The sequence below is a fragment of the Perca flavescens genome, chromosome 16 (genome assembly GCF_004354835.1).
Source record: "Perca flavescens isolate YP-PL-M2 chromosome 16, PFLA_1.0, whole genome shotgun sequence".
Lineage (NCBI taxonomy): Eukaryota > Metazoa > Chordata > Actinopteri > Perciformes > Percidae > Perca > Perca flavescens.
In genome coordinates, this window is record NC_041346.1 from 27,138,511 (window position 1) to 27,158,300 (window position 19,790).

The 19,790-nt window shown below is 39.9% G+C and overlaps 3 protein-coding genes across 6 annotated transcripts in view; 2 read left to right on the forward strand and 1 right to left on the reverse strand.

Annotated features, from left to right (window-relative positions):
* Window positions 1-19,790, reverse strand: part of cops4 (COP9 constitutive photomorphogenic homolog subunit 4 (Arabidopsis)) — a 26,633-nt gene continuing 6,843 nt past the window's right edge. The window contains exons 8-11 of the mRNA XM_028600861.1: window positions 7,756-7,857; window positions 3,275-3,390; window positions 2,676-2,760; window positions 1-42 (exon numbers count right to left, since the gene is read on the reverse strand). Coding sequence (XP_028456662.1) covers window positions 32-42; window positions 2,676-2,760; window positions 3,275-3,390; window positions 7,756-7,857 — 314 coding nt within the window. The 3' untranslated portion in view covers window positions 1-31. The remainder of the gene's footprint in view (window positions 43-2,675; window positions 2,761-3,274; window positions 3,391-7,755; window positions 7,858-19,790) is intronic.
* Window positions 3,342-10,865, forward strand: LOC114570539 (placenta-specific gene 8 protein). Of its 4 annotated transcripts, none has more exons than XM_028600866.1 (5): window positions 3,342-3,516; window positions 8,874-8,973; window positions 9,067-9,191; window positions 10,402-10,510; window positions 10,693-10,865. In XM_028600866.1, exons 2-4 carry the CDS (start codon window positions 8,889-8,891, stop codon window positions 10,504-10,506), a joined length of 315 nt encoding a protein of 104 aa, XP_028456667.1. In that variant the 5' UTR covers window positions 3,342-3,516; window positions 8,874-8,888; the 3' UTR covers window positions 10,507-10,510; window positions 10,693-10,865. The 4 variants fall into 4 exon arrangements, with proteins under 4 accessions (XP_028456667.1, XP_028456665.1, XP_028456666.1 ...); XM_028600864.1 differs by lacking the exon at window positions 3,342-3,516 and adding an exon at window positions 6,337-6,492; XM_028600865.1 differs by lacking the exon at window positions 3,342-3,516 and adding an exon at window positions 6,737-6,848.
* On the forward strand, window positions 16,710-18,783 carry LOC114570540 (placenta-specific gene 8 protein). Its single transcript, XM_028600867.1, has 4 exons — window positions 16,710-16,810; window positions 16,909-17,033; window positions 18,247-18,355; window positions 18,559-18,783. Exons 1-3 carry the CDS (start codon window positions 16,726-16,728, stop codon window positions 18,349-18,351), a joined length of 315 nt encoding a protein of 104 aa, XP_028456668.1. The 5' UTR covers window positions 16,710-16,725; the 3' UTR covers window positions 18,352-18,355; window positions 18,559-18,783.

The window sequence follows — 19,790 nt, forward strand, 5'->3', positions numbered from 1 at the left end:
GTACAGACTTTCTGTTGCTCTCAAAACGGATTCAACTTCCTCCTGGAAAGAAAAAGATTTACAATTCCCATGGTTAGTCAGACTTTTTATATTTTTTGGGCTTTTCCGCCTTTAATAGAAAGGAAATCTGAGATATGAAAGGGGAGAGAGAGGGGGAAGACATGCAGGAAATCATCTCAGGTCAGATTCAAACCCTGGACTTCTGCGTCAAGGCATAAACCTCTCAGTATACGTGCGCCTGGTCTACCCACTGACCCATCCCGGCCACACAATTGCAGACAATTTTAATATTCGATTAATCAGTTTGAGTCCTTTTTTTATGAAAGAAAAAGTAAAAATTCTCTGATTCCTGCTTATAAATGTGAATATGTTCTAGTTTCTTCTCTCCTCTGTGACAGTAAACTGAATATCTTTGAGTTTTGGAGAAAACAAGACACTTGAAGACGTCATCTTGGACTTTGGGAAACAAAGTTTTTTTTTTTTTACCGTTTCCTTACATTTTATAGACCAATCAGCTAATTGATTAATCGAAACAATAATCGACAGATTAATCAACAATGAAAATAATCGTCAGTTGCAGCCCAAATCCTACTTCACTGTTTCTAAGCACAGACAAGACAGTCTAGTCGTTATGGTGCATACTTGCCTGAACATGTAGAAACGTGGCCATAATGTTGGGTCATTTTTATTTATGTATTGACAGAATTGTGCATAGAATATATATTTTTTAACCTAAGGTTTTCCTTTGATCATGTAAAGTTATATATATATATTTTTTTATATTGTGATACTTGAATCAATAAACTAACTAACTAACTATCTGCGGCCAGTAGAGGGCAGCCTCTTCATACTGGAATGACAACACACATAAAGGAACTTCTCGCTTACGGAACTGGGCAGAGCTGTAATAGACCGGGCAGTAAAAGTCACACATAGAGTTTGAACAAGTAGGCCTACATTTGTTGCTCACATGTCATTAAAATGCAAATATATTTGATGGCTTTTCTTCTTCCCTTTTTTATTTTAAATCTCTGGCAGCCCGTGAAGCCCTTCCTACCTGGGACAAACAGTTCCAGTCTCTGTGTTTTGCCCACAACAGAAACAAGTTTCTCAATATTTCAGATCTGTATCTGGCCTAGATGTATTCACAGGGGGGATTACAATGTAACGTTTAGGTGTGGCTTTATATTATTTACTTGTTATGTTAAAAATTTGGATGTGATTTAATTCAGATAGTTGACATGTAATAGGGTCAAAAAGAAGTGAAACATGCAGGGGGAACAACTGGTCTGTTTAAGCTTATTTTGCGTTCCAACACATTGTTCTGTTTTTAACTAAACATAATGACACAGCAATGTCTGTCAAGTTGATATATGGCGTCATGTAAAACTTTCTCGGTCCACACATTGAACAGAGCTCGTTTTTCTCAGACAGAATGCCCCCTCTCTCTCATTAACAGGTCATGTTGTGTGTACAGGTCTTCCCAGCAAGGTGTTCCCCTCTGTCATGTAGAGGGTTTCCAGAGATTTTGGAGACACTTCAAGCTTCCCATCCATACAAATGAGTGGAGGAGAAAGCAGCTAAATACTTTGTTTTATGTTAAATGCTGGCATTATTATTAGTCATAATAAATATTATTATTACGTCCTTGCTTTCTCCTCAACATGTAGTTTCAATAAGGTCAAGGGACTTCCATCAGAAGTGAATACAACACCAAGATCAGAGTATCTATCACAATGTTGATCTCTGTCAGTGGCCACAAGTACCTTGAACTTTGTTTTTACTTTCAGACAATGTGCCATAAATGCTACAATAGTCTTTGCAATTACTTTTTGTTTCGGTTTCCAAAATGACAGTGTCAGCCATTAGCATTAAAACTTTAAGAACAAAAAAAGAAAAAAGAGCTATTCGGTCAGCCACTAGAGGAGAGTGCAATATTCCCAATCGCAAAACTTTATTTGGGAAATCATCATTTTCTTTTGTGGCCATAGTAAGTGGAATACTCTCCCCACACATATTATTACATGTACAAATCCTCAAACCTTTTCGAGTTTGACAAAAGCATGGTTACTGTGACAACAAAATTGCACACATTTACGAGGTGTGTGTGTGCCTCAGCCTCAGCGGGCCAATGGAAGCTGTGTGTGTGTGTGTGTGTGTGTGTGTGTGTGTGTGTGTGTGTGTGTGTGTGTGTTGTGTTTGTTTGTGTTGGGAGATATAAGGATTTTGAGTGCATAGCTTTGTTGGTGTGGGGTGGGGGGGGTGGTTTTAGGAAGGGGGAACAATTGAGCACATGATAGTTTTTAATTGTAAATTAGGTATGACTGTGGTTGTAAAATTATATATTTTAATGTGTTGTATTTCACTTGCATGGCATTTTTATTGTGTTAATGACCTGTTAAGGGACTACGGGCGGAAAATAGCACTTGTGCTACAACCTGGCATAATGCATCTCTCCTTGTTCTTATACAAGGTTAATGTTAACTTGTGCATTGTCCCTGTTTTAAATAAAATGAATCTGAATCTGAAGCGTTTAAGAAAACCATCTTCTCCACATTCTTGTTTAAGCATTTTGCAATTTCCCATTTCCCATCATGGGCAATATTGTGTTTGCATTCGTGTTGTGTGGAATTTCGATTCTATCAAAAGTGAAAACACGCAGTCTGTCAACTCACTCTCAAAGTGTACAATGCTGTCTATCTGGTCGATGAAGCCATTCATGCTTCCTTCAGTGATCATCTGGGAAGCGATTTTCTCAGCCTAAAAGACAAACAAAGGAGGCAAAACATCTCCACATCAGATTACACAGCTACGCAAATATGTGTGAGGTAAAAAAGGATATTTAATACAAGCAGAACATGTATTTATTTTTATTCTAACAAATTTCCCCACAGAGCTTTGAGCCTTCTTTTTAAACAGTGGCTTTTGAAATGCATACATTCTCTAGAAATTTAGCGAGATTTGTGTAGTAAGTAGTAAGTAAGTAAGTAAATATTTCATTATATATGTTTTTCGGTTAAAAATGTTATGCAATGATGTCTGAATGCATCACAAATACATAGATTATGATAATGTTCACGCAACTGAAACTAATTCCTCGAGCAAAAGCCAGATTGAGTACAGACTTCAATACAATTATTAAATCTTTAAACTGAGAAAATGTATATTAAATACATTTTCCATTTACACACAGTGAAGTTATTTCATAGAGATTGTTTGCAGAAAAGGCTAAAAACAAAAAACACACAAAATGTGAATCATAGCGATGTGTCACCTTTGCGGGGGGGATTTCCAACAGTGCTCCTAGTTCTTCAAAAGTGATGTTGTTGTAGAGTTTGCTAGCAGACAGGAGGTTGTGTTCAATCACAGCTCTGTCAAGGATGCTGGAACCTGCAAGAGAGAGAACACACAACTTAAATGACATTCCAGTTTATTATTTTTGGACGGATTTAAGTCACTAAAATACGTGCCTCAATACTTCATAGCATATAACATACCACATCCTCAGCATTCAAGGTAGGCCTGGGCAATATATCGATATTATATCGATATCGTGATATGAGACTAGATATCGTCTTAGATTTTGGACATCGTTTTATCATAATATGGCACAAGTGTTGTATTATCCTGGTTTTAAAGGCTGCATTACAGTAAAGTGATGTAATGCTCTGAACTTACCAGACTGTTGTAGCTGTTCTATTATTTGCTTTTACCCACTTAATCATTATATCCACATTACTGATGATTATTTATCACAAATCTCATTGTGTAAATATTTTGTGAAAGCACCACTAGTCAACACTACAATATCGTTGCGGTATCGATATGGAGGTATTTGTTCAAAAATATCGTGATATTTGATTTTCTCCGTATCGCCCAGCCCTAATTCAAGGCATAAAACATGACTGCAATCTGTGCACCATTACAGCTGCAATAAAACCAGAAACATGGGCCTTCATTCACTGATAGCATATGCCTCTACAACAGTGTTGGGCAAGTTACTTTCAAAATGTAATACATTATAGATTACTAGTTACTGTCATTTGAGAGTAATTAGTTACATTACAATATTACTGTCTCTGAATTGTAATGCGTTACACTACTTTTGAGTTACTTTTGAGTTACTTTCACCAAAATAATAGCGGAAGTTTGACTTGAATTTCACCACCTGATCAATAAAGTCTCCTCTTTATCCACTTTGATACATCATAGATTATTCATAACATTTTGTATAATTAATATGGATATGCAAAGTAACTAAAGCTATAAAAAAAAAAGTAAAACGTACAATATACAAGTAGGAGAAAATGAAAATACTCAATTAAAAGTATCTTATGGTTGTACGGCATTGTTGTAAAATGTTTATTTAAAGCACTTGAATAAGAAATTAATGTTGTTTAGTTTAAAACAGTCTAAAGGAAATGGTCAATTATAGTGTGATTAAAACTAACTATTTACATTATTTACAGTACTTGATTTACAGCTGATTTGTGAAAAGGTCCACACCCTTATTTTTTTTAACAGTAATATAGTTTTACTGCGAACCGTCACAGGAAGTGCTTTTATTTTGAAGTAGCCTACACGGAAGTTGTCTGTTGTGTACTCTTGCTAGCTTACTGAGATGCAACATGTCCGTCAAACTAAGTTGCTCACTTTCTTGTTTGTAAAACTGCAACTGTAATAATTATTACCGTTCATAACAGCAATATATTGAACAGTAAATGGTCACAGTAAAAGACAAGCGTTTTTGGTCGTCATTCGAAGCAGTGCCACTACAGGCAGAGTTACTCTCCACGGCTGATAAACTGCAAAGATTTACGTGTAACAACCTAAACATTAATTCCCGACATGTTTAAATCTGTCAGCGGCTCGGACACACAGCTGTCCGAGCTGACGTACCGTCACCTGTTGGGACACAGATGTTATGAAATAATACGCACCGCTTTTTTTTTTTCTTCCTGTGAACAAATGCTTTGCGGTGTTGGGAAATTCTTAAAAAATGTTGCATTAAAATGCGTTGTAACTCGCGTTACTGAGATTGTAAGGCAAGGCAAGGCAAGGCAGCTTTATTTGTATAGCACATTTCAGCAACAAGGCAATTCAAAGTGCTTTACATGAAACATTAAAAACAGTTAGAAAACAATTAAAAACAATTTCAAAGCATTAAAACAATTAACAACAATTTAAGAAGAATAAAATGTACAGTGCAGTATAATAATTTTAAAGAAAGAGCAGTTAAAAATAGGTTATTTAGGCCTAAAGAAAGGCAACATTAAAAGGGTTAGGGGTTAGGGTTAGGGTTAGGGTTAGGGTTAGGGTGTGGAGTGTGGTGTGGAGCATAAAAACTGTAACGGGTAATAATATTACCGAAATTTAATTAGTAATGCCTTATATTACTGCGTTACAGCAAAAAGGAATACATTACTGTAATTGCGTTACTTTTGTAACGCGTTACTCCCAACACTGCGCTACAATAGCCTAACCATCATAAAAAAGTGTGTAGTGAAGTACTGTAGTTTTTTCTAGACACGATAGCCTGGTCCAGGGTACAAGCGGCCGAAATGGGTTTCCTCAGGAGGGTGGCTGGCGTCTCCCTTAGAGATAGGGTGAGAAGCTCAGTCATCCGTGAGGAGCTCGGAGTAGAGCCGCTGCTCCTTTGCGTCGAAAGGAGCCAGTTGAGGTGGTTCGGGCATCTGGTAAGGATGCCCCCTGGGCGCCTCCCTAGGGAGGTGTTCCAGGCACGTCCAGCTGGGAGGAGGCCTCGGGGAAGACCCAGGACTAGGTGGAGGGATTATATCTCCAACCTGGCCTGGCAACGCCTCGGGATCCCCCAGTCGGAGCTGGTTAATGTTGCTCGGGAAAGGGAAGTTTGGGGTCCCCTGCTGGAGCTGCTCCCCCCGCGACCCGACACCGGATAAGCGGACGAAGATGGATGGATGGATGGATGGATGGACGATAGCCTGGGCTCATGCAGCCTACCGAGCAGCCAGGCACGGCGTTATGGGTGGGTGGGCCTGACGAGCCTAGGACCACCCACTTTTCAACAGGCCCACCCAAAACTTTTCTTCAAAAAACATTAATTAATTAATATATTATAATTTGGTGAAGAATTAATAAAATTCGGCAAATAATCTCATAATTTGTGCCAAAATTGTCTTTAAAAAACTGGTCATGTCTATTTGTTTCTGGGCAAGTTCAGCAGACAGTGAGGTTCGGATCGGATGTAGCTTGTCGGTATGCTAGGCTAGCTCCAAGTGATCTGGAAGTGTGAAAATCATTTCCAGTAAAGGACAATGTTGCAACAGTCGTTGTTTAGGTACCTTAAATGTGCACGAGCTGTCTCAGAGTCATCGCTGCAACCAGGAGATGAAGGAGAGCTGAGATCCACAACACACAGCACGTGATGGCTTATGATGGACTGATATGACGCATGCCTTTGGTGTGGTAAACCTGGGTTCGAATCATGGATGTATTAAGAGAATCCCACTGCAAGTAAGAATCTCAATTGCTAATAGGCTAGCAAATGGAAGTTGTTGGGGCGGTTGTTGTGGCTAGAGCGGTCGCCTGCCAATCAGAAGGTTGGTGGTTCGATCCCTGGCCCTGCAGCCCCATGTCGAAGTGTCCTTGGGCAAGTGAATGTTTATCTCGGCCACAGTGTGTGAATGGTACTATGTAAAAGCTGTAGAAAGCGCAATGTAAATACAGTCCATTTACATCTTTGTCTCTGCCACCCCAGCGACCTCGCGAGTCAGAGACTGTGGATCTGTCGTGGATGAGCCCGCAACTCCGGTCACTTCTTCTGCTTTAGGGAGTTTAATTGTGTAGGACCGCCAGAGGTTAACAGTAAGGTAGGCTATGTGAAGGCTACTCTGCCTGTATTGTATTATGTCGTTATATGAGATATATGGATTAAAATAATCGATTCATAACTCGATATAGAGCTGCAGGCGCAGTTCTATTTCTATAACAGCTTGTTACTGTTGTTAAGTTGTTGTTCCCTCATGGTTTTCTCTTGTTATGGCCAATGATGCTTAAGGGCTTGTTAATGCGATTTATTTATTTGTTTTAAACATGTTGTAACATGAATCATCACACTAAAGTAAGGAAATAACTTGAGTGTTGTTTTACATGACAGATGACGTTGTCAGTGAACACGTTCTGTGGCCGAGTATTGATTGAAACTGTCGGGCAGTGTTGTTGATCTGTATATTGTTGAAAACTTAAAACAGTTGAAAAGAATTGTGAAATATTCGGCCTCATGTTATACGAGCAGAACTAAACTATGTTTTGGGGAAATATTAGATTCCTGACCACTTTTACAGTCGATAGGCCTTAGGTTAGGAGAGATGCGCTATAGCGCAGCCAGGTATGGTGCGTAATGGAGATTCTTTTGGTCAGAACCAAGGAGAGCGATCGCGGATAGGTCCGTCCTTTGAACCGACAATTTTTACAATGCAACAACATATTTAAAGACCATCAAGCTATTACAATGTTTATTATGTAAGCACATATAATATATATAATATAACAGTATATTAGTCAGTCATTTGTATTAGGTTAAACAGTGATTTGATAACGTTTTTAATTTAAGGCCCACCCACAATTGGTCTGGCCCATCCAAAACTGGAATCCTGGCGCCTTGCCTGTATCAGCTATCACCAGTTGAAGAAGAAATAGTATGAAGAACATTTCGCCCCGGTGCCTACCCAACAACTTAGCAGCTCAGGCTGTGTAAAGCCAGTTATCTCCACTCACCATCCGCTGTGGTGGCTTTCTGGTGAGGCATCAGCATGGCAGCGAACTCCTGCAGCTGGTTTCCTCTGATAATACGGTCCAGGTACATCTTCTCCAGAATACCATTCATGATATGTAGTAAAATACTGAAGTTGTGGGAAGTTGAAATGGCTCAAACTCTATATTTGGCAGCCCACTCACTCTGACATCTCTCCATTTGTGCATGAATAGGTCCTGAGCATGTGTGTGTGTATTTCAGGCCTGTGTGTAGTGATTTCTAACACACAGAGTGTAAATTGTAATTTCCCCACTGGGGATCAATAAACAGTATAAATAAAATATTTCATCCGTCCCCCCCATGCTGTTTCAATCGTCCCGGCCAGGAGGGATGAATGAAACATTACGCACGTCCCACTTTTACTGTAAAATATTGGCGGGGTGTGGCAGGGTGTAGGTGTAGGTGTGTTTGATGACCTTGTTGTCAGGAATATGTACGTGCAATAATACAGAGATAGAGTCTGAAACCATACTAGTCACCTGCTTTGATCGGTTATATATCGACTCGCGCTGCCACCGGTTTCAGTCTGTCGTCCAGGAGCCTCTCTGGTCAGTTTCACCGTCCTTTAACCATCTGGTAAGATTTACCTCCTAACTACTGCTTCCCTGGGAAACATGCAAGATAACTTATGTCCGTGTTGTTTGATGTCCAAAAGAGGTGTAATTTACAGTTCTCTTTGCTGGGGAAGATACAGAAGTAATGATCACAAACTATATAGGCCCTAGCTCTTTAGAGTTTAGCCCTTGTGTTGTCTTCCCGTCGACTATGCCACTTTTAGTTTTTCTGGGTCAAAATTGAAAACTTTTTCTTCTACGTTTTGGCCGTTTATTTGCAATTTTTGAAGTTTTTTGTCGATTTTTTCAACATTGTTTTTTTCTTAAATCCTATAAAATTGAATTAAACACCCCCATTTTGTTAAAGTAGCGAACTGAGCGCTGTATGGAACCATCCAGGTTGTTTGAAAGAAACATTATATAGAAACTTTGTAAAATGGGTGAAATTTGACCCGAGGACAACAGGAAGGTTAAGAAAAGTGATAAGAAGATCAGTGACAAGCTCTTTTTTTTTTTTTATCCAACAGAGTATTGTTCTGATCATGGCTGTGACCAACCAACCAGGCAGCTACACACCCTCGGAGTTCCAGACAGGCCTGTGTAATTTCTGCGATGACTGTGGAACTTGTGAGTAGCACTCATTTTAAAATATGATTAAATGATTAAAATATGCACACAGTTAAAAGATGTACTGTAAATGTTGTATTTTTCTCAATACAGGCTGCTATGGTCTGTGCTGCTACCCGTGCCTCGGCTGCACAATCGCCAGCGACATGAACGAGTGCTGCCTGTGTGGTCTGACCATGGCGATCCGCAGCGTCTACAGGACCAAATACAACATCAGAGTAAGTTTAAGCAAATATAAAACGCTGGCTGGCTGTAGGACTCCATTTGGAAAATGTAGGAAAACAGCAACGTTATTGTCAGGTAACATGGAGTATGATAGTCCTACCTTTAGTTGTGGTTGAAACACTTGTACAGGTATGCTGCGGAACAAGAGGAGAGGTTTTAAGATGCTTGATCCCACGTCACATGCAGTGGTAGAAGTACTCGGATCGTTTAGCTAAGTAAACGGACTAATATGACAATGGTAACACTTTACAATAAGTCAAAGTTGAGTCGAGTCATTTTGAGACGCTTTTATTTCAATAGTTTGTAGAGGCCTGAAGAGGTATAGTAATATAGTATCAAAATATAGGAAATGAAATAACAATGTCCAAAAAAATACTTTAGTTCTGTGTTTTTGGCCATGATAGACGAGGCTTCACAGAAAGGATGGATTTGAATGTAAGCATGTTTGCATGATGACGTTATCATTGATCTTAAAGGTGCTCTAGAGCGTTTTTTAGGCTACAACATTTTTTGTCACATACAGCAAACCTCTCCTCACTATCCGCTAGCTGCCTGTCCCCTAAACACAATGTTAAAAAAAACGTGGTCTCTGTAGACAGCCCAGGCTCCACAAACAGCAACTAAAACAAACTGCGCCAACCTGCACCACCAAACATAACAAACAGTGTTCCAGCCAATAACCGACAAGAAGGATTTGGGGGTGGGGGGTTGGGGCCGTTAGTGCGCGGAAGCACGGAAGAGAGGGGGAGGGGACGGGATGAGGAGGAGGGAGGGGCGAGCTAGACTCGTTTTGTTTGAAAATACTTTGAACGTCAACAAGAAGTGCCGTCACCCAACATCACTTAGAGCACCTTTAAAGCACCTTTGTGTGAAAGTTCTGCTCGGCTTACTTGCCAAGCTAGATTCTTCTCACGTCTCCTTTTGGGGGGCCCCGACCCCCAGGTTGAGAACCACAGCTGTGACACTGTTAAATGTAGAGACAGTGTGTGAAGCTCACATATTTACAGCCTAGTACAGACTTTCTGTTGCTCTCAAAACGGATTCAACTTCCTCCTGGAAAGAAAAAAAAAGATTTACAATTCCCATGGTTAGTCATCTTTGTACACACTTGCATCTAAAACAGGACAAAACCCGCCCCATCCCCATCCAATAGAAATAAATCTACTACTACTAATCTACTAATACTCATATTTGTGTTTCCAGGGGTCACTGTTTACGGACTTTATGGTGCACATGTGCTGTCCGGTGTGTGCCACCTGCCAACTGAAGAGAGATATCGACCGCAGGAAGGAGCAAGGCATTTTCTGAACAGGTAAGCATCTTCTAACGACTCCAAGACATCAACAACTTATTTTGACATTCCTCACACATAACACGTCATAATATCTTTATGTTTGTGGAGCGGTTGAAATGAAGTGGCATACAGCGTCATTTGACTTTTAACGGTGTTGTAAATTGATTATCCTTTGGCTTTTTTTCTTTTTTTTGTATCAGCTACAATCCTCTGAAGGAAATGACATTCATCTCTTCCAGTCAGTTAAACATTAGTCAGCTGCCTGGGACACAACCTGGGAGTGGAAAACATCAACATGATTTATTGTTACAGTTATAAAATAATGTTTTAAAAGTTGTATCTGTGCTGTCGTCTGCAGTTGACAGGATGTGGATTCCGTGTGTTTACTGTAAAGTTGTTCTTTAAATAAATAAAAATTTAATTAGTAGAGTTAGTCGCTTGTTTTTTTTCCTGCTTGGATATTTCCCAACAGTCTGGCATTGTCTACTGTGGTTTTGAGGGTGTTAGTTTCCTGTTTTGAGCAGTGAGATCATCTTTTCATTAGCCAAAATTTGTTTATTTGAATTGAAAAACTGAAAAACCTCGATCAGCTGTATTTTGTTTAATGCTAATAAGCAAATGTTCACATGTACATGTATGCCAAACACTCACTTTTCCTGATACATCAGTTCTTTATGGTGGTCTTGTGAAGTCCTAGAAGGGAGTATTTCCTCACCACTGTCGCACTAAATGCTTGCTCTTGGGGGAATTATTGGAATTGTTGGGTCTCTGTAAATTATAGACTTTACACCTACATGGAAACAAGCCATAAATAAGTTATTAAGTAGCACACCTGTGCTTTTGTAATCACAAGTCTGAAGTAAGAATTATGGCATGGAGGCGTACGCTACCAGGTATCAGGTAGTGGCTACACAAACAATACAGCATGATAACGTCATTGTTGGTTTTGGTGTCTTCAGGGAAGTTGTTAGTAAAGGTAGAACACAACTCTAGCCCCATTATTTACAGCTGTGATATAGGATATTAAATGTGTATTGGAAAACAAAATTGCACATGTAAGTTTGGATTTAAGAACAATGTTTTGGATCATAATAATGGATGATGAAAGGGTGCACCTACTGTAGGGGAAAATAGGATTGAAATGTTTGGTGAGGAATTTCCCACACAAAAGAGAACCTTGCTTGTGGCCGGTTAGCTCAGTTGGTTGAGTGGGAGGCCATGTGCAGAGGTTTATTCCTTGACGCAAAAGGTCTAGGGTTCGAATCCGAGCTGTGATGGTTTTCCTGCATGTCTTCCCCCTCTCTCTCCTCTTTCATATCTCAGCTTTCCTCTCTATTAAAGGCAGAAATGCCCCCCCAAAAAAAGATTAAAAATTAAATAAAAAAGACCTTGCTGAGAAATCTCCTGGAAACTCAGAAATTGGATTTCATGACTTTGTCGTAAATGCTGATTTAAATGTGTGGACCGAGAAAGTTTTACATGACGCCATAAATCAACTTGACAGACATTGCTGTAATGTAATAAAACAAGTGTTCTCTGAAAATTCAAACAAGTGATGGTGATACCAGAGGCTTCTCCTTGAACGCTTCCATTACTGGGACTGGGAAGTGGTGACCTTTTTGAGCAGGGAGACATCACTTCAGTACAGGCTGAGGAGAGAACAGTTTAGGGGATTTTATTTTTCTGGAGGGGTGCGGATGTTTACTGGGTCATCTGGGTTTCCATAGCCTGTGCTGCCCACTCTGGAGCAGCCGAACGGATCTTTTCTAGGAGGTTGTTGACTTGGAAACACAGAGACTGGATCTGTTTGTCCCAGGTAGGAAGGGCTTCACGGGCTGCCAGAGATAAAAAAAGAAAAGAAAAGGGAATTAAAAAGCCATCAAATATATTTCCATTTTAATGACATGTGAACAACAAGTGTACTTGTTCAAACTCTATGTGTGACTTTTACTGCCCGGAGCAGATTCGTGTGAGCATTTGAATGCTCTCAGGGAAGCGGCATTCAGCAGTAGCCCACTGCTCATTTTGGCATTGCGAGTTCACAGAGTTTTTGGGGGGGGGCATTTGTGTGAGAAAAAAAAGAAGTGCACGTTAGGATTTTACGCACTGGATCTACATGTTAACAGGTTCACATCTGCAGTCTGCCTGTTCGAAATAACTAATTCCACTTCTTGAAGCTTTTTTTATGTTTTCCTTTGATCATGTAAAGTTATATATATATTTTTTTATATTGTGATACTTGAATCAATAAACTAACTAACCAAATATCTGCGGCCAGTAGAGGGCAGCCTCTTCATACTGGAATGACAACAAACATAAAGGAACTTCTCGCTTACGGAACTGGGCAGAGCTGTAATAGACCGGGGAGAGCGAACAGATAGTTACCATGCTCATCTTCATTGTCAGCTCCGGTCCAACTGTCCCTCTGTCCCTCTCCTCTCTTCATCTCCTTTTGGGTTCTGCCATCCTCTACAACTGCAGTGAGAGTCTCCCCTTTCAAACCGTATCTAAGAACAGACAGTTGAACACACGCAAATGCGCACACACACACACACACACAAAAGGAGCTATTCTGCACACACACACACAAAAAAGGAGCTATTCTGCTTTTCAAAGTCTTGGATTTCCTCCAGGAGAAGGGTCTATTTTCAGCCTATCTGTCGTCTTTATAATCTCTAGACTTTGTGATCTTGGTGGTGGCTCAGAGTGGCTTAAAAAGTGAGTCCCCTTTCTCAGGGGAGGGGGTGACGTCAGTGCAGATGTGCCTCTCTTCCATCAGCTGTGCGCATGTCTATCAGTGCTGCCCTGAAATAACACTAACTCACATAAAAACCTCAACCCTACATTTACATACAAAGGTAAACATATTGTACTTTTTAACTCCACTACATTTAGGCCTACATTACAATTTTAAATAAAAAAAAAATAAAAACATGAGTTTAACACATTGTTTAAGATTAAATGAATGGATCCCAACCTTTAGACGGTGATATCATGCAGAAGGTGATCACGCAGCAACCGCAGATATCAACAAGGAATATCTGAAAAAAAATAGAACATAATCTGACATTTGTTTGGCACCAACTTTGAATTTAACTAATGAAAACTGCCTTTAAGTCTTTAACCCTGTCGAAAGCTGAAATAAATAAATGACATATAGTCCCTGCTCTTTAGAATATATTTATGTATTGCCAACAAGTATTCAGGTTTGAAAGTTTGATGGATTGTGAAAGTGTTTCGAGGGTCTGCTGTGGAGTGCAGGCTAATGGCAGCCCCGTGTATTTTGGTGTAATTTAGCCCCACGTCTATCTTTAGTCTGTAGGAAATTGAAAATCATGCCTATTCCCTGAGTTTCAGTTACAGCTGCTCATTATGTAGGAGCCTGTATCATTACAGTCAGGTTGTCATTACATGCTCTCCTACACAGCCTGAGTAGGTGTCAGATCATTTGTGGGAAGCAGCGCCACCGTGTGCCTGAAAGGAGCATAGCAGGGATTTAAAATAAACTTAGCACAAAAAGGAAATGTGTGTTTGGTAGATTATTTCTCTGTGGTAACAATGCTTTTTGGCAATAACTCTTATACTGTTGGAAAGCCTGTTTAGTTCCCTTTCAAATGGCGCCCCATTTGTAAGGAACATGCATTTGTGGGATGAGCAGCAGCGCTGAGTATGTGGGTTGCGCCCATGAAAAATTTGCCAAATCTTCTCTGCCAATATTATTGACTCGTTGGATTGGATGATTGAAGATGGAAGAAACAAGACCTATTGGCAATTTAACAATTTATTCATTTCACACAGGAGCCTCAGTAGTGTGTGGAAGAACCAGACACAGCCACGACAGCCTGGCACCTCCTCCTCATGCTGGTCACCAGCCTGGTCACACACTGCTGTGGGATGGCATCCCATTCTTCAACCAGCGTTTGTCGCAAGTCAGCCAACGTGGTTGTGTTGGTCACTCTGGCACGAACAGCACGCCCAAGCTGATCCCACAAGTGTTCAATGGGGTTGAGGCCAGGACTGCTGGCAGGCCATCCCATCCTCTACACTCCCACATACTGGATTCTGGAGGTAGTCTCTGGCCCTGTGGGGGCGAGCATTGTCATCTTGGAGGACAGAGTTTGGTCCCAGACTGTGGAGATATGGGATTGCCACTGGTTGATTGGAAGCACCTGGGGGTACCAGAAGCTCAAAACAAGTGTCAATAGCAACAGCAAAATAAGCTGTTGAAGATTTGGGAAATTTTTCATGGGCGCAACCCACATACTCAGCGCTGCTGCTCATCCCACAAATGCATGTTCCTTAAAAATGGGGCGCCATTTGAAAGGGAACTAAACAGGCTTTCCAACGGTATAAGAGTTATTGCCAAAAAGCATTGTTACCACAGAGAAATAATCTACCAAACACACATTTCCTTACTTTTTGTGCAAAGTTTACATTAAGATCGAAACATGTTTTTAAATTATCTTTTACAAGGAAAACATGCTCATATCATTGAACTTTTACATGTGTACTCAAAGGTGAATTCCTTTCAGACTGCTTACAATCTTCTTTGGAAAAAAGACAAGGTGTGTCGGGCCTTACAACCCTGATGTTTATAACTTAAGAGATAATCAAAGCACGTGACTTACTACCTTTAGCTCAGTGGTGGAAGAAGTACTCAGATCCTTTACTTAGGTTAAAGTAGCAACACCACTCTGGAAAAATACTCTGGCTAAATTGCAGGACTTTTACCAACAAAGTATTGAAGTAAAAGTACCCATTCTGCAGAATTTTATTGTTTATAGTTGGCCGAGGTGGAGCTGATTTTAGCTATTTTATATACAATGGGGTGGTTTAATCATTATATCGTATATAGTCATCGAGAAAGTTACCAGTAACTACAGTTGTCAGATAACTGTAAAAAGTACATTATTTACCTGTGAAATGTAGAGGAGTAAAAGTAGAAAGTAGCATCATATTTGAATACTCAAGTACCTCAGAATTGTACTAAAGTACTTGAGTAAATGTACTTTCCACCACTGTCTTTGTTGGTTGTTGGAATGAACTGAATTCCCTTTAATGTGCAAAAAGAATAACATAAAAAGTTTTTTTTTAAGGTAGCCAAACGATAAAAGAAATAAAACTCTTTGAGGATCTGAATTTGTCAATTATTATTGTTGATCTGGCCGCTGCAAGCACAGGTGGGCAATTCATAAATAATAAAATCCTTATTACTACAACTATCATTTGAAGTCACTATTCCATTATCTTTAAAGTGCCTACTATTGTCACTGTTGATCAAATCCCAAACCGGCAGCGTCAGACACCGCCTACCAAGATCCTGGGTCTGTCCCAGGTTTCTTCCTAAAAGGAAGTTTTTCCTCGCCACTGTCCCACTGCTTGCTCATGGGGGAAATATTAGAATTGTTGGGGCTCTGTAAATTATAGAGTGTGGTCTAGACCTACTCCATCTGTAAAGTGTCTTGAGATAACTCTTGTTATGATTTGATAAATAAAATTGAATTGAATTATTGGGTTATTCATTTGATTATGAAGTTTTAAAAGACAAAAGACAATACAATTTCAGTTGTAACTGATATAAATATAATTGGAAGTTGTACTTTCTATAACCAAAACCACTTTTATTTCTAATTTAAATCATCCATTTGCATCTAAAATTATACAAGAAAACGTGTTTCCTGATGTGTAAAGAGAGAAGAATGTAATGCAGTTGAGGTTTATTGCAGTACTGGGTGTAGTGGCGTGGTATAGGTGTGTGCATGACCTTGTTGTCAGGAATAGCTCTGTGCAATAAAACAAGAGGTAAAGTCTGAAACCATATTAGTCACTTGCTTTGGTTATAAATACTAACGCTGCTACCGGTTTCAGTCTGTTGTCCAGGAGCCTCTCTAGTCAGTTTCACCGTCCTTCAACCATCTGGTAAGATTTACCTCCTAACTACTGCTTCCCTGGGAGGGTTCAGGTTCAGGTTCAGGTTACTTTACTGGTAAAAGTAACCTGAACCTGAACCTGAACCTTCCCAGTGCAATGGGAAACATCCAAGATAACTTATGTCCGTGTTGTTTGATGTTCAAAAGAGGTATAATTTACAGTTCTCTTTGCTGGGGAAGATACAGAAGTAATGATCACAAACTAGGCCCTAGCTCTTTAGAGTTTAAGAAAAGTGATAAGAAGATCAGTGACAAACTCTTTTAAAAAAAAGAATTTTTATCCAACAGAGTATTGTTCTGATCATGGCTGTGACCAACCAACCACGCAGCTACGCACCCTCAGAGTTCCAGACAGGCCTGTGTGATTTCTGCGATGACTGTGGAACTTGTGAGTAGCACTCCCTCCTTTTCTGGGAAATCTGATTGAAATATGCACACAGTTAAAACATAAAATGTACTGTAAATGTTGTATTTTTCTCAATACAGGCTGCTATGGTCTGTGGTGCTACGTGTGCCTCGGCTGCACAATCGCCAGCGACATGAATGAGTGCTGCATGTGTGGTCTGAGCAGTTCGATCCGCAGCGTCTACAGGACCAAATACAACATCAGAGTAAGTTTAAGTAGATATAAAACGCTGGCTGGCTGTAGGACTCCATTTGGAAAATGTAGGAAAACAGCAACGTTATTGTCAGGTAACATGGAGTATGATAGTCCTACCTTTAGTTGTGGTTAAAACACTTGTACAGGTATGCTGCGGAACAAGAGGAGAGGTTTTAAGATGCTTGATCCCACGTCACATGCAGTGGTAGAAGTACTCGGATCCTTTAGCTAAGTAAACGGACTAATATGACAATGGTAACACTTTACAATAAGTCAAAGTTGAGTATAAGTGCCAAAACATTTCACTTCAGAGTCATTTTGAGACGCTTTTATTTCAATAGTTTGTAGAGGCCTGAAGAGGTATAGTAATATAGTATTAAAATATAGGAAAAGTCAAATAAAAATGTCCCAAAAAATACTTTAGTTCTGTGTTTTTGGCCATGATAGACGAGGCTTCACAGAAATGATGGATTTGAATGTAAGCATGTTTGCATGATGACGTTATCATTTATCTTAAAGGTGCTCTAGAGCGTTTTTTAGGCTACAACATTTTTTGTCACATACAGCAAACCTCTCCTCACTATCCGCTAGCTGCCTGTCCCCTAAACACAATGTTAAAAAAAACGTGGTCTCTGTAGACAGCCCAGGCTCCACAAACAGCAACTAAAACAAACTGCGCCAACCTGCACCACCAAACATAACAAACAGTATTCCAGCCAATAACCGACAAGAAGGATTTGGGGGTGGGGGGTTGGGGGGTTTAGTGCGCGGAAGCACGGAAGAGAGGGGGAGGGGACGGGATGAGGAGGAGGGAGGGGCGAGCTAGACTCGTTTTGTTTGAAAATACTTTGAACGTCAACAAGAAGTGCCGTCACCCAACATCACTTAGAGCACCTTTAAAGCACCTTTGTGTGAAAGTTCTGCTCGGCTTACTTGCCAAGCTACATTCTTCTCACGTCTCCTTTTGGGGGGCCCCGACCCCCAGGTTGAGAACCACAGCTGTGACACTGTTAAATGTAGAGACAGTGTGTGAAGCTCACATATTTACAGCCTAGTACAGACTTTCTGTTGCTCTCAAAACGGATTCAACTTCCTCCTGGAAAGAAAAAAAAGATTTACAATTCCCATGGTTAGTCATCTTTGTACACACTTGCATCTAAAACAGGACAAAACCCACCCCATCCTCATCCAATAGAAATCCATACTAATACTTGTGTTTCCAGGGGTCACTGTGTAATGACTTTATGACGTACATGTGCTGTCCGGTGTGTGCCACCTGCCAACTGAAGAGAGATATCGACCGCAGGAAGGAGCAAGGCATTTTCTGAACAGGTAAGCGTCTTCTAACGACTCCAAGACATCAACAACTTATTTAGACATTCCTCACACATAACACGTCATACTAATATCTTTATTTTTGTGGAGCTTATGAAATGATCCAGACCATTCTCGATAAAGATGTTTACGAAGTGGCATACAGTGTCATGTAACGGTGTTGTAAATTGATTATCCTTTGGCTTTTTTTTTCTCATCAGCTACAATCCTCTGAAGGAAATGACATTCATCTCTTCCAGTCAGTTAAACATTAGTCAGCTGCACGGGAAACAACCTGGGAGTGGAAAACATCAACATGATTTATTGTTACGGTTGTAAAAAGAGGTTTTAAAAGTTGTATCTGTGCTGTCCTCTGCAGTTGACAGGATGTGGATTCAGTATGTTTACTGTAAAGTTGTTCTTTAAATAAATAAAAATTTTAATTAGTAGAGTTAGTCGCTTGTTTTTTTTCCTGCTTGGACATTTCCCAACAGTCTGGCATTGTCTACTGTGGTTTTGAGGGTGTTAGTTTCCTGTTTTGAGCGGTGAGATCATCTTTTTTTAATTAGCTATGATAGCCAAAATTTGAATGCATTTGAATTGCAGAACTGATGACCCTCAGCTGTATTTTGTTTAGTGCCAATAAGCAAATGTTCACATGTACACCAAACACTCACTTTTCCTGATACATCAGTTCTTTATGGTGGTCTTGTGAAGTCCTAAAAGGGAGTATTTCCTCACCACTGTTGCACTAAATGCTTGCTCTTGGAGGAATTATTGGAATTGTTGGTTCTCTGTAAATTATAGTGTGGTCTAGACCTGTAAAAGTGTCTTGAGATAACTCTTATGATTTGAGATTATAAATAAAATTGAATTGAGATACCATTGCTGGCACACCTACATGGAAACAAGCCATAAATAAGTTATTAAGTAGCACACCTGTGCTTTTGTAATCACAAGTCTGAAGTAAGAATTATGGCATGGAGGCGTACGCTACCAGGTATCAGGTAGTGGCTACACAAACAATACAGCATGATAACGTCATTGTTGGTTTTGGTGTCTTCAGGGAAGTTGTTAGTAAAGGTAGAACACAACTCTAGCCCCATTATTTACAGCTGTGATATAGGATATTAAATGTGTATTGGAAAACAAAATTGCACATGTAAGTTTGGATTTAAGAACAATGTTTTGGATCATAATAATGGATGATGAAAGGGTGCACCTACTGTAGGGGAAAATAGGATTGAAATGTTTGGTGAGGAATTTCCCACACAATTAAGAGTACAAAATGCACAATTATTTTCTCACAGGTCAACCAAACAAACGTATGGTAGTTAAAAGAGGACCTCGCTTTCCTGTCCAGTAAAGGCAGAAATTCCCCCAAAACAATATTAAAAAAAAATAAAAAAAAGGATGACCTTCCTGAGAAAGCTCCTGAAAACTTAGAAAGTGG

Bases quoted from the DNA above. Each gene is read 5' to 3' on its own strand.
- LOC114570540 (XM_028600867.1), top strand. From the start codon at position 16,726: ATGGCTGTGACCAACCAACCACGCAGCTACGCACCCTCAGAGTTCCAG. The intron at 16,811-16,908 runs GTGAGTAGCACT...TTCTCAATACAG, and splicing joins CTGCGATGACTGTGGAACTT to GCTGCTATGGTCTGTGGTGC. The intron at 17,034-18,246 runs GTAAGTTTAAGT...TTGTGTTTCCAG, and splicing joins GGACCAAATACAACATCAGA to GGGTCACTGTGTAATGACTT.
- LOC114570539 (XM_028600863.1), top strand. From the start codon at position 8,204: ATGACCTTGTTGTCAGGAATATGTACGTGCAATAATACAGAGATAGAG. The intron at 8,369-8,873 runs GTAAGATTTACC...TTTATCCAACAG, and splicing joins CACCGTCCTTTAACCATCTG to AGTATTGTTCTGATCATGGC. The intron at 8,974-9,066 runs GTGAGTAGCACT...TTCTCAATACAG, and splicing joins CTGCGATGACTGTGGAACTT to GCTGCTATGGTCTGTGCTGC.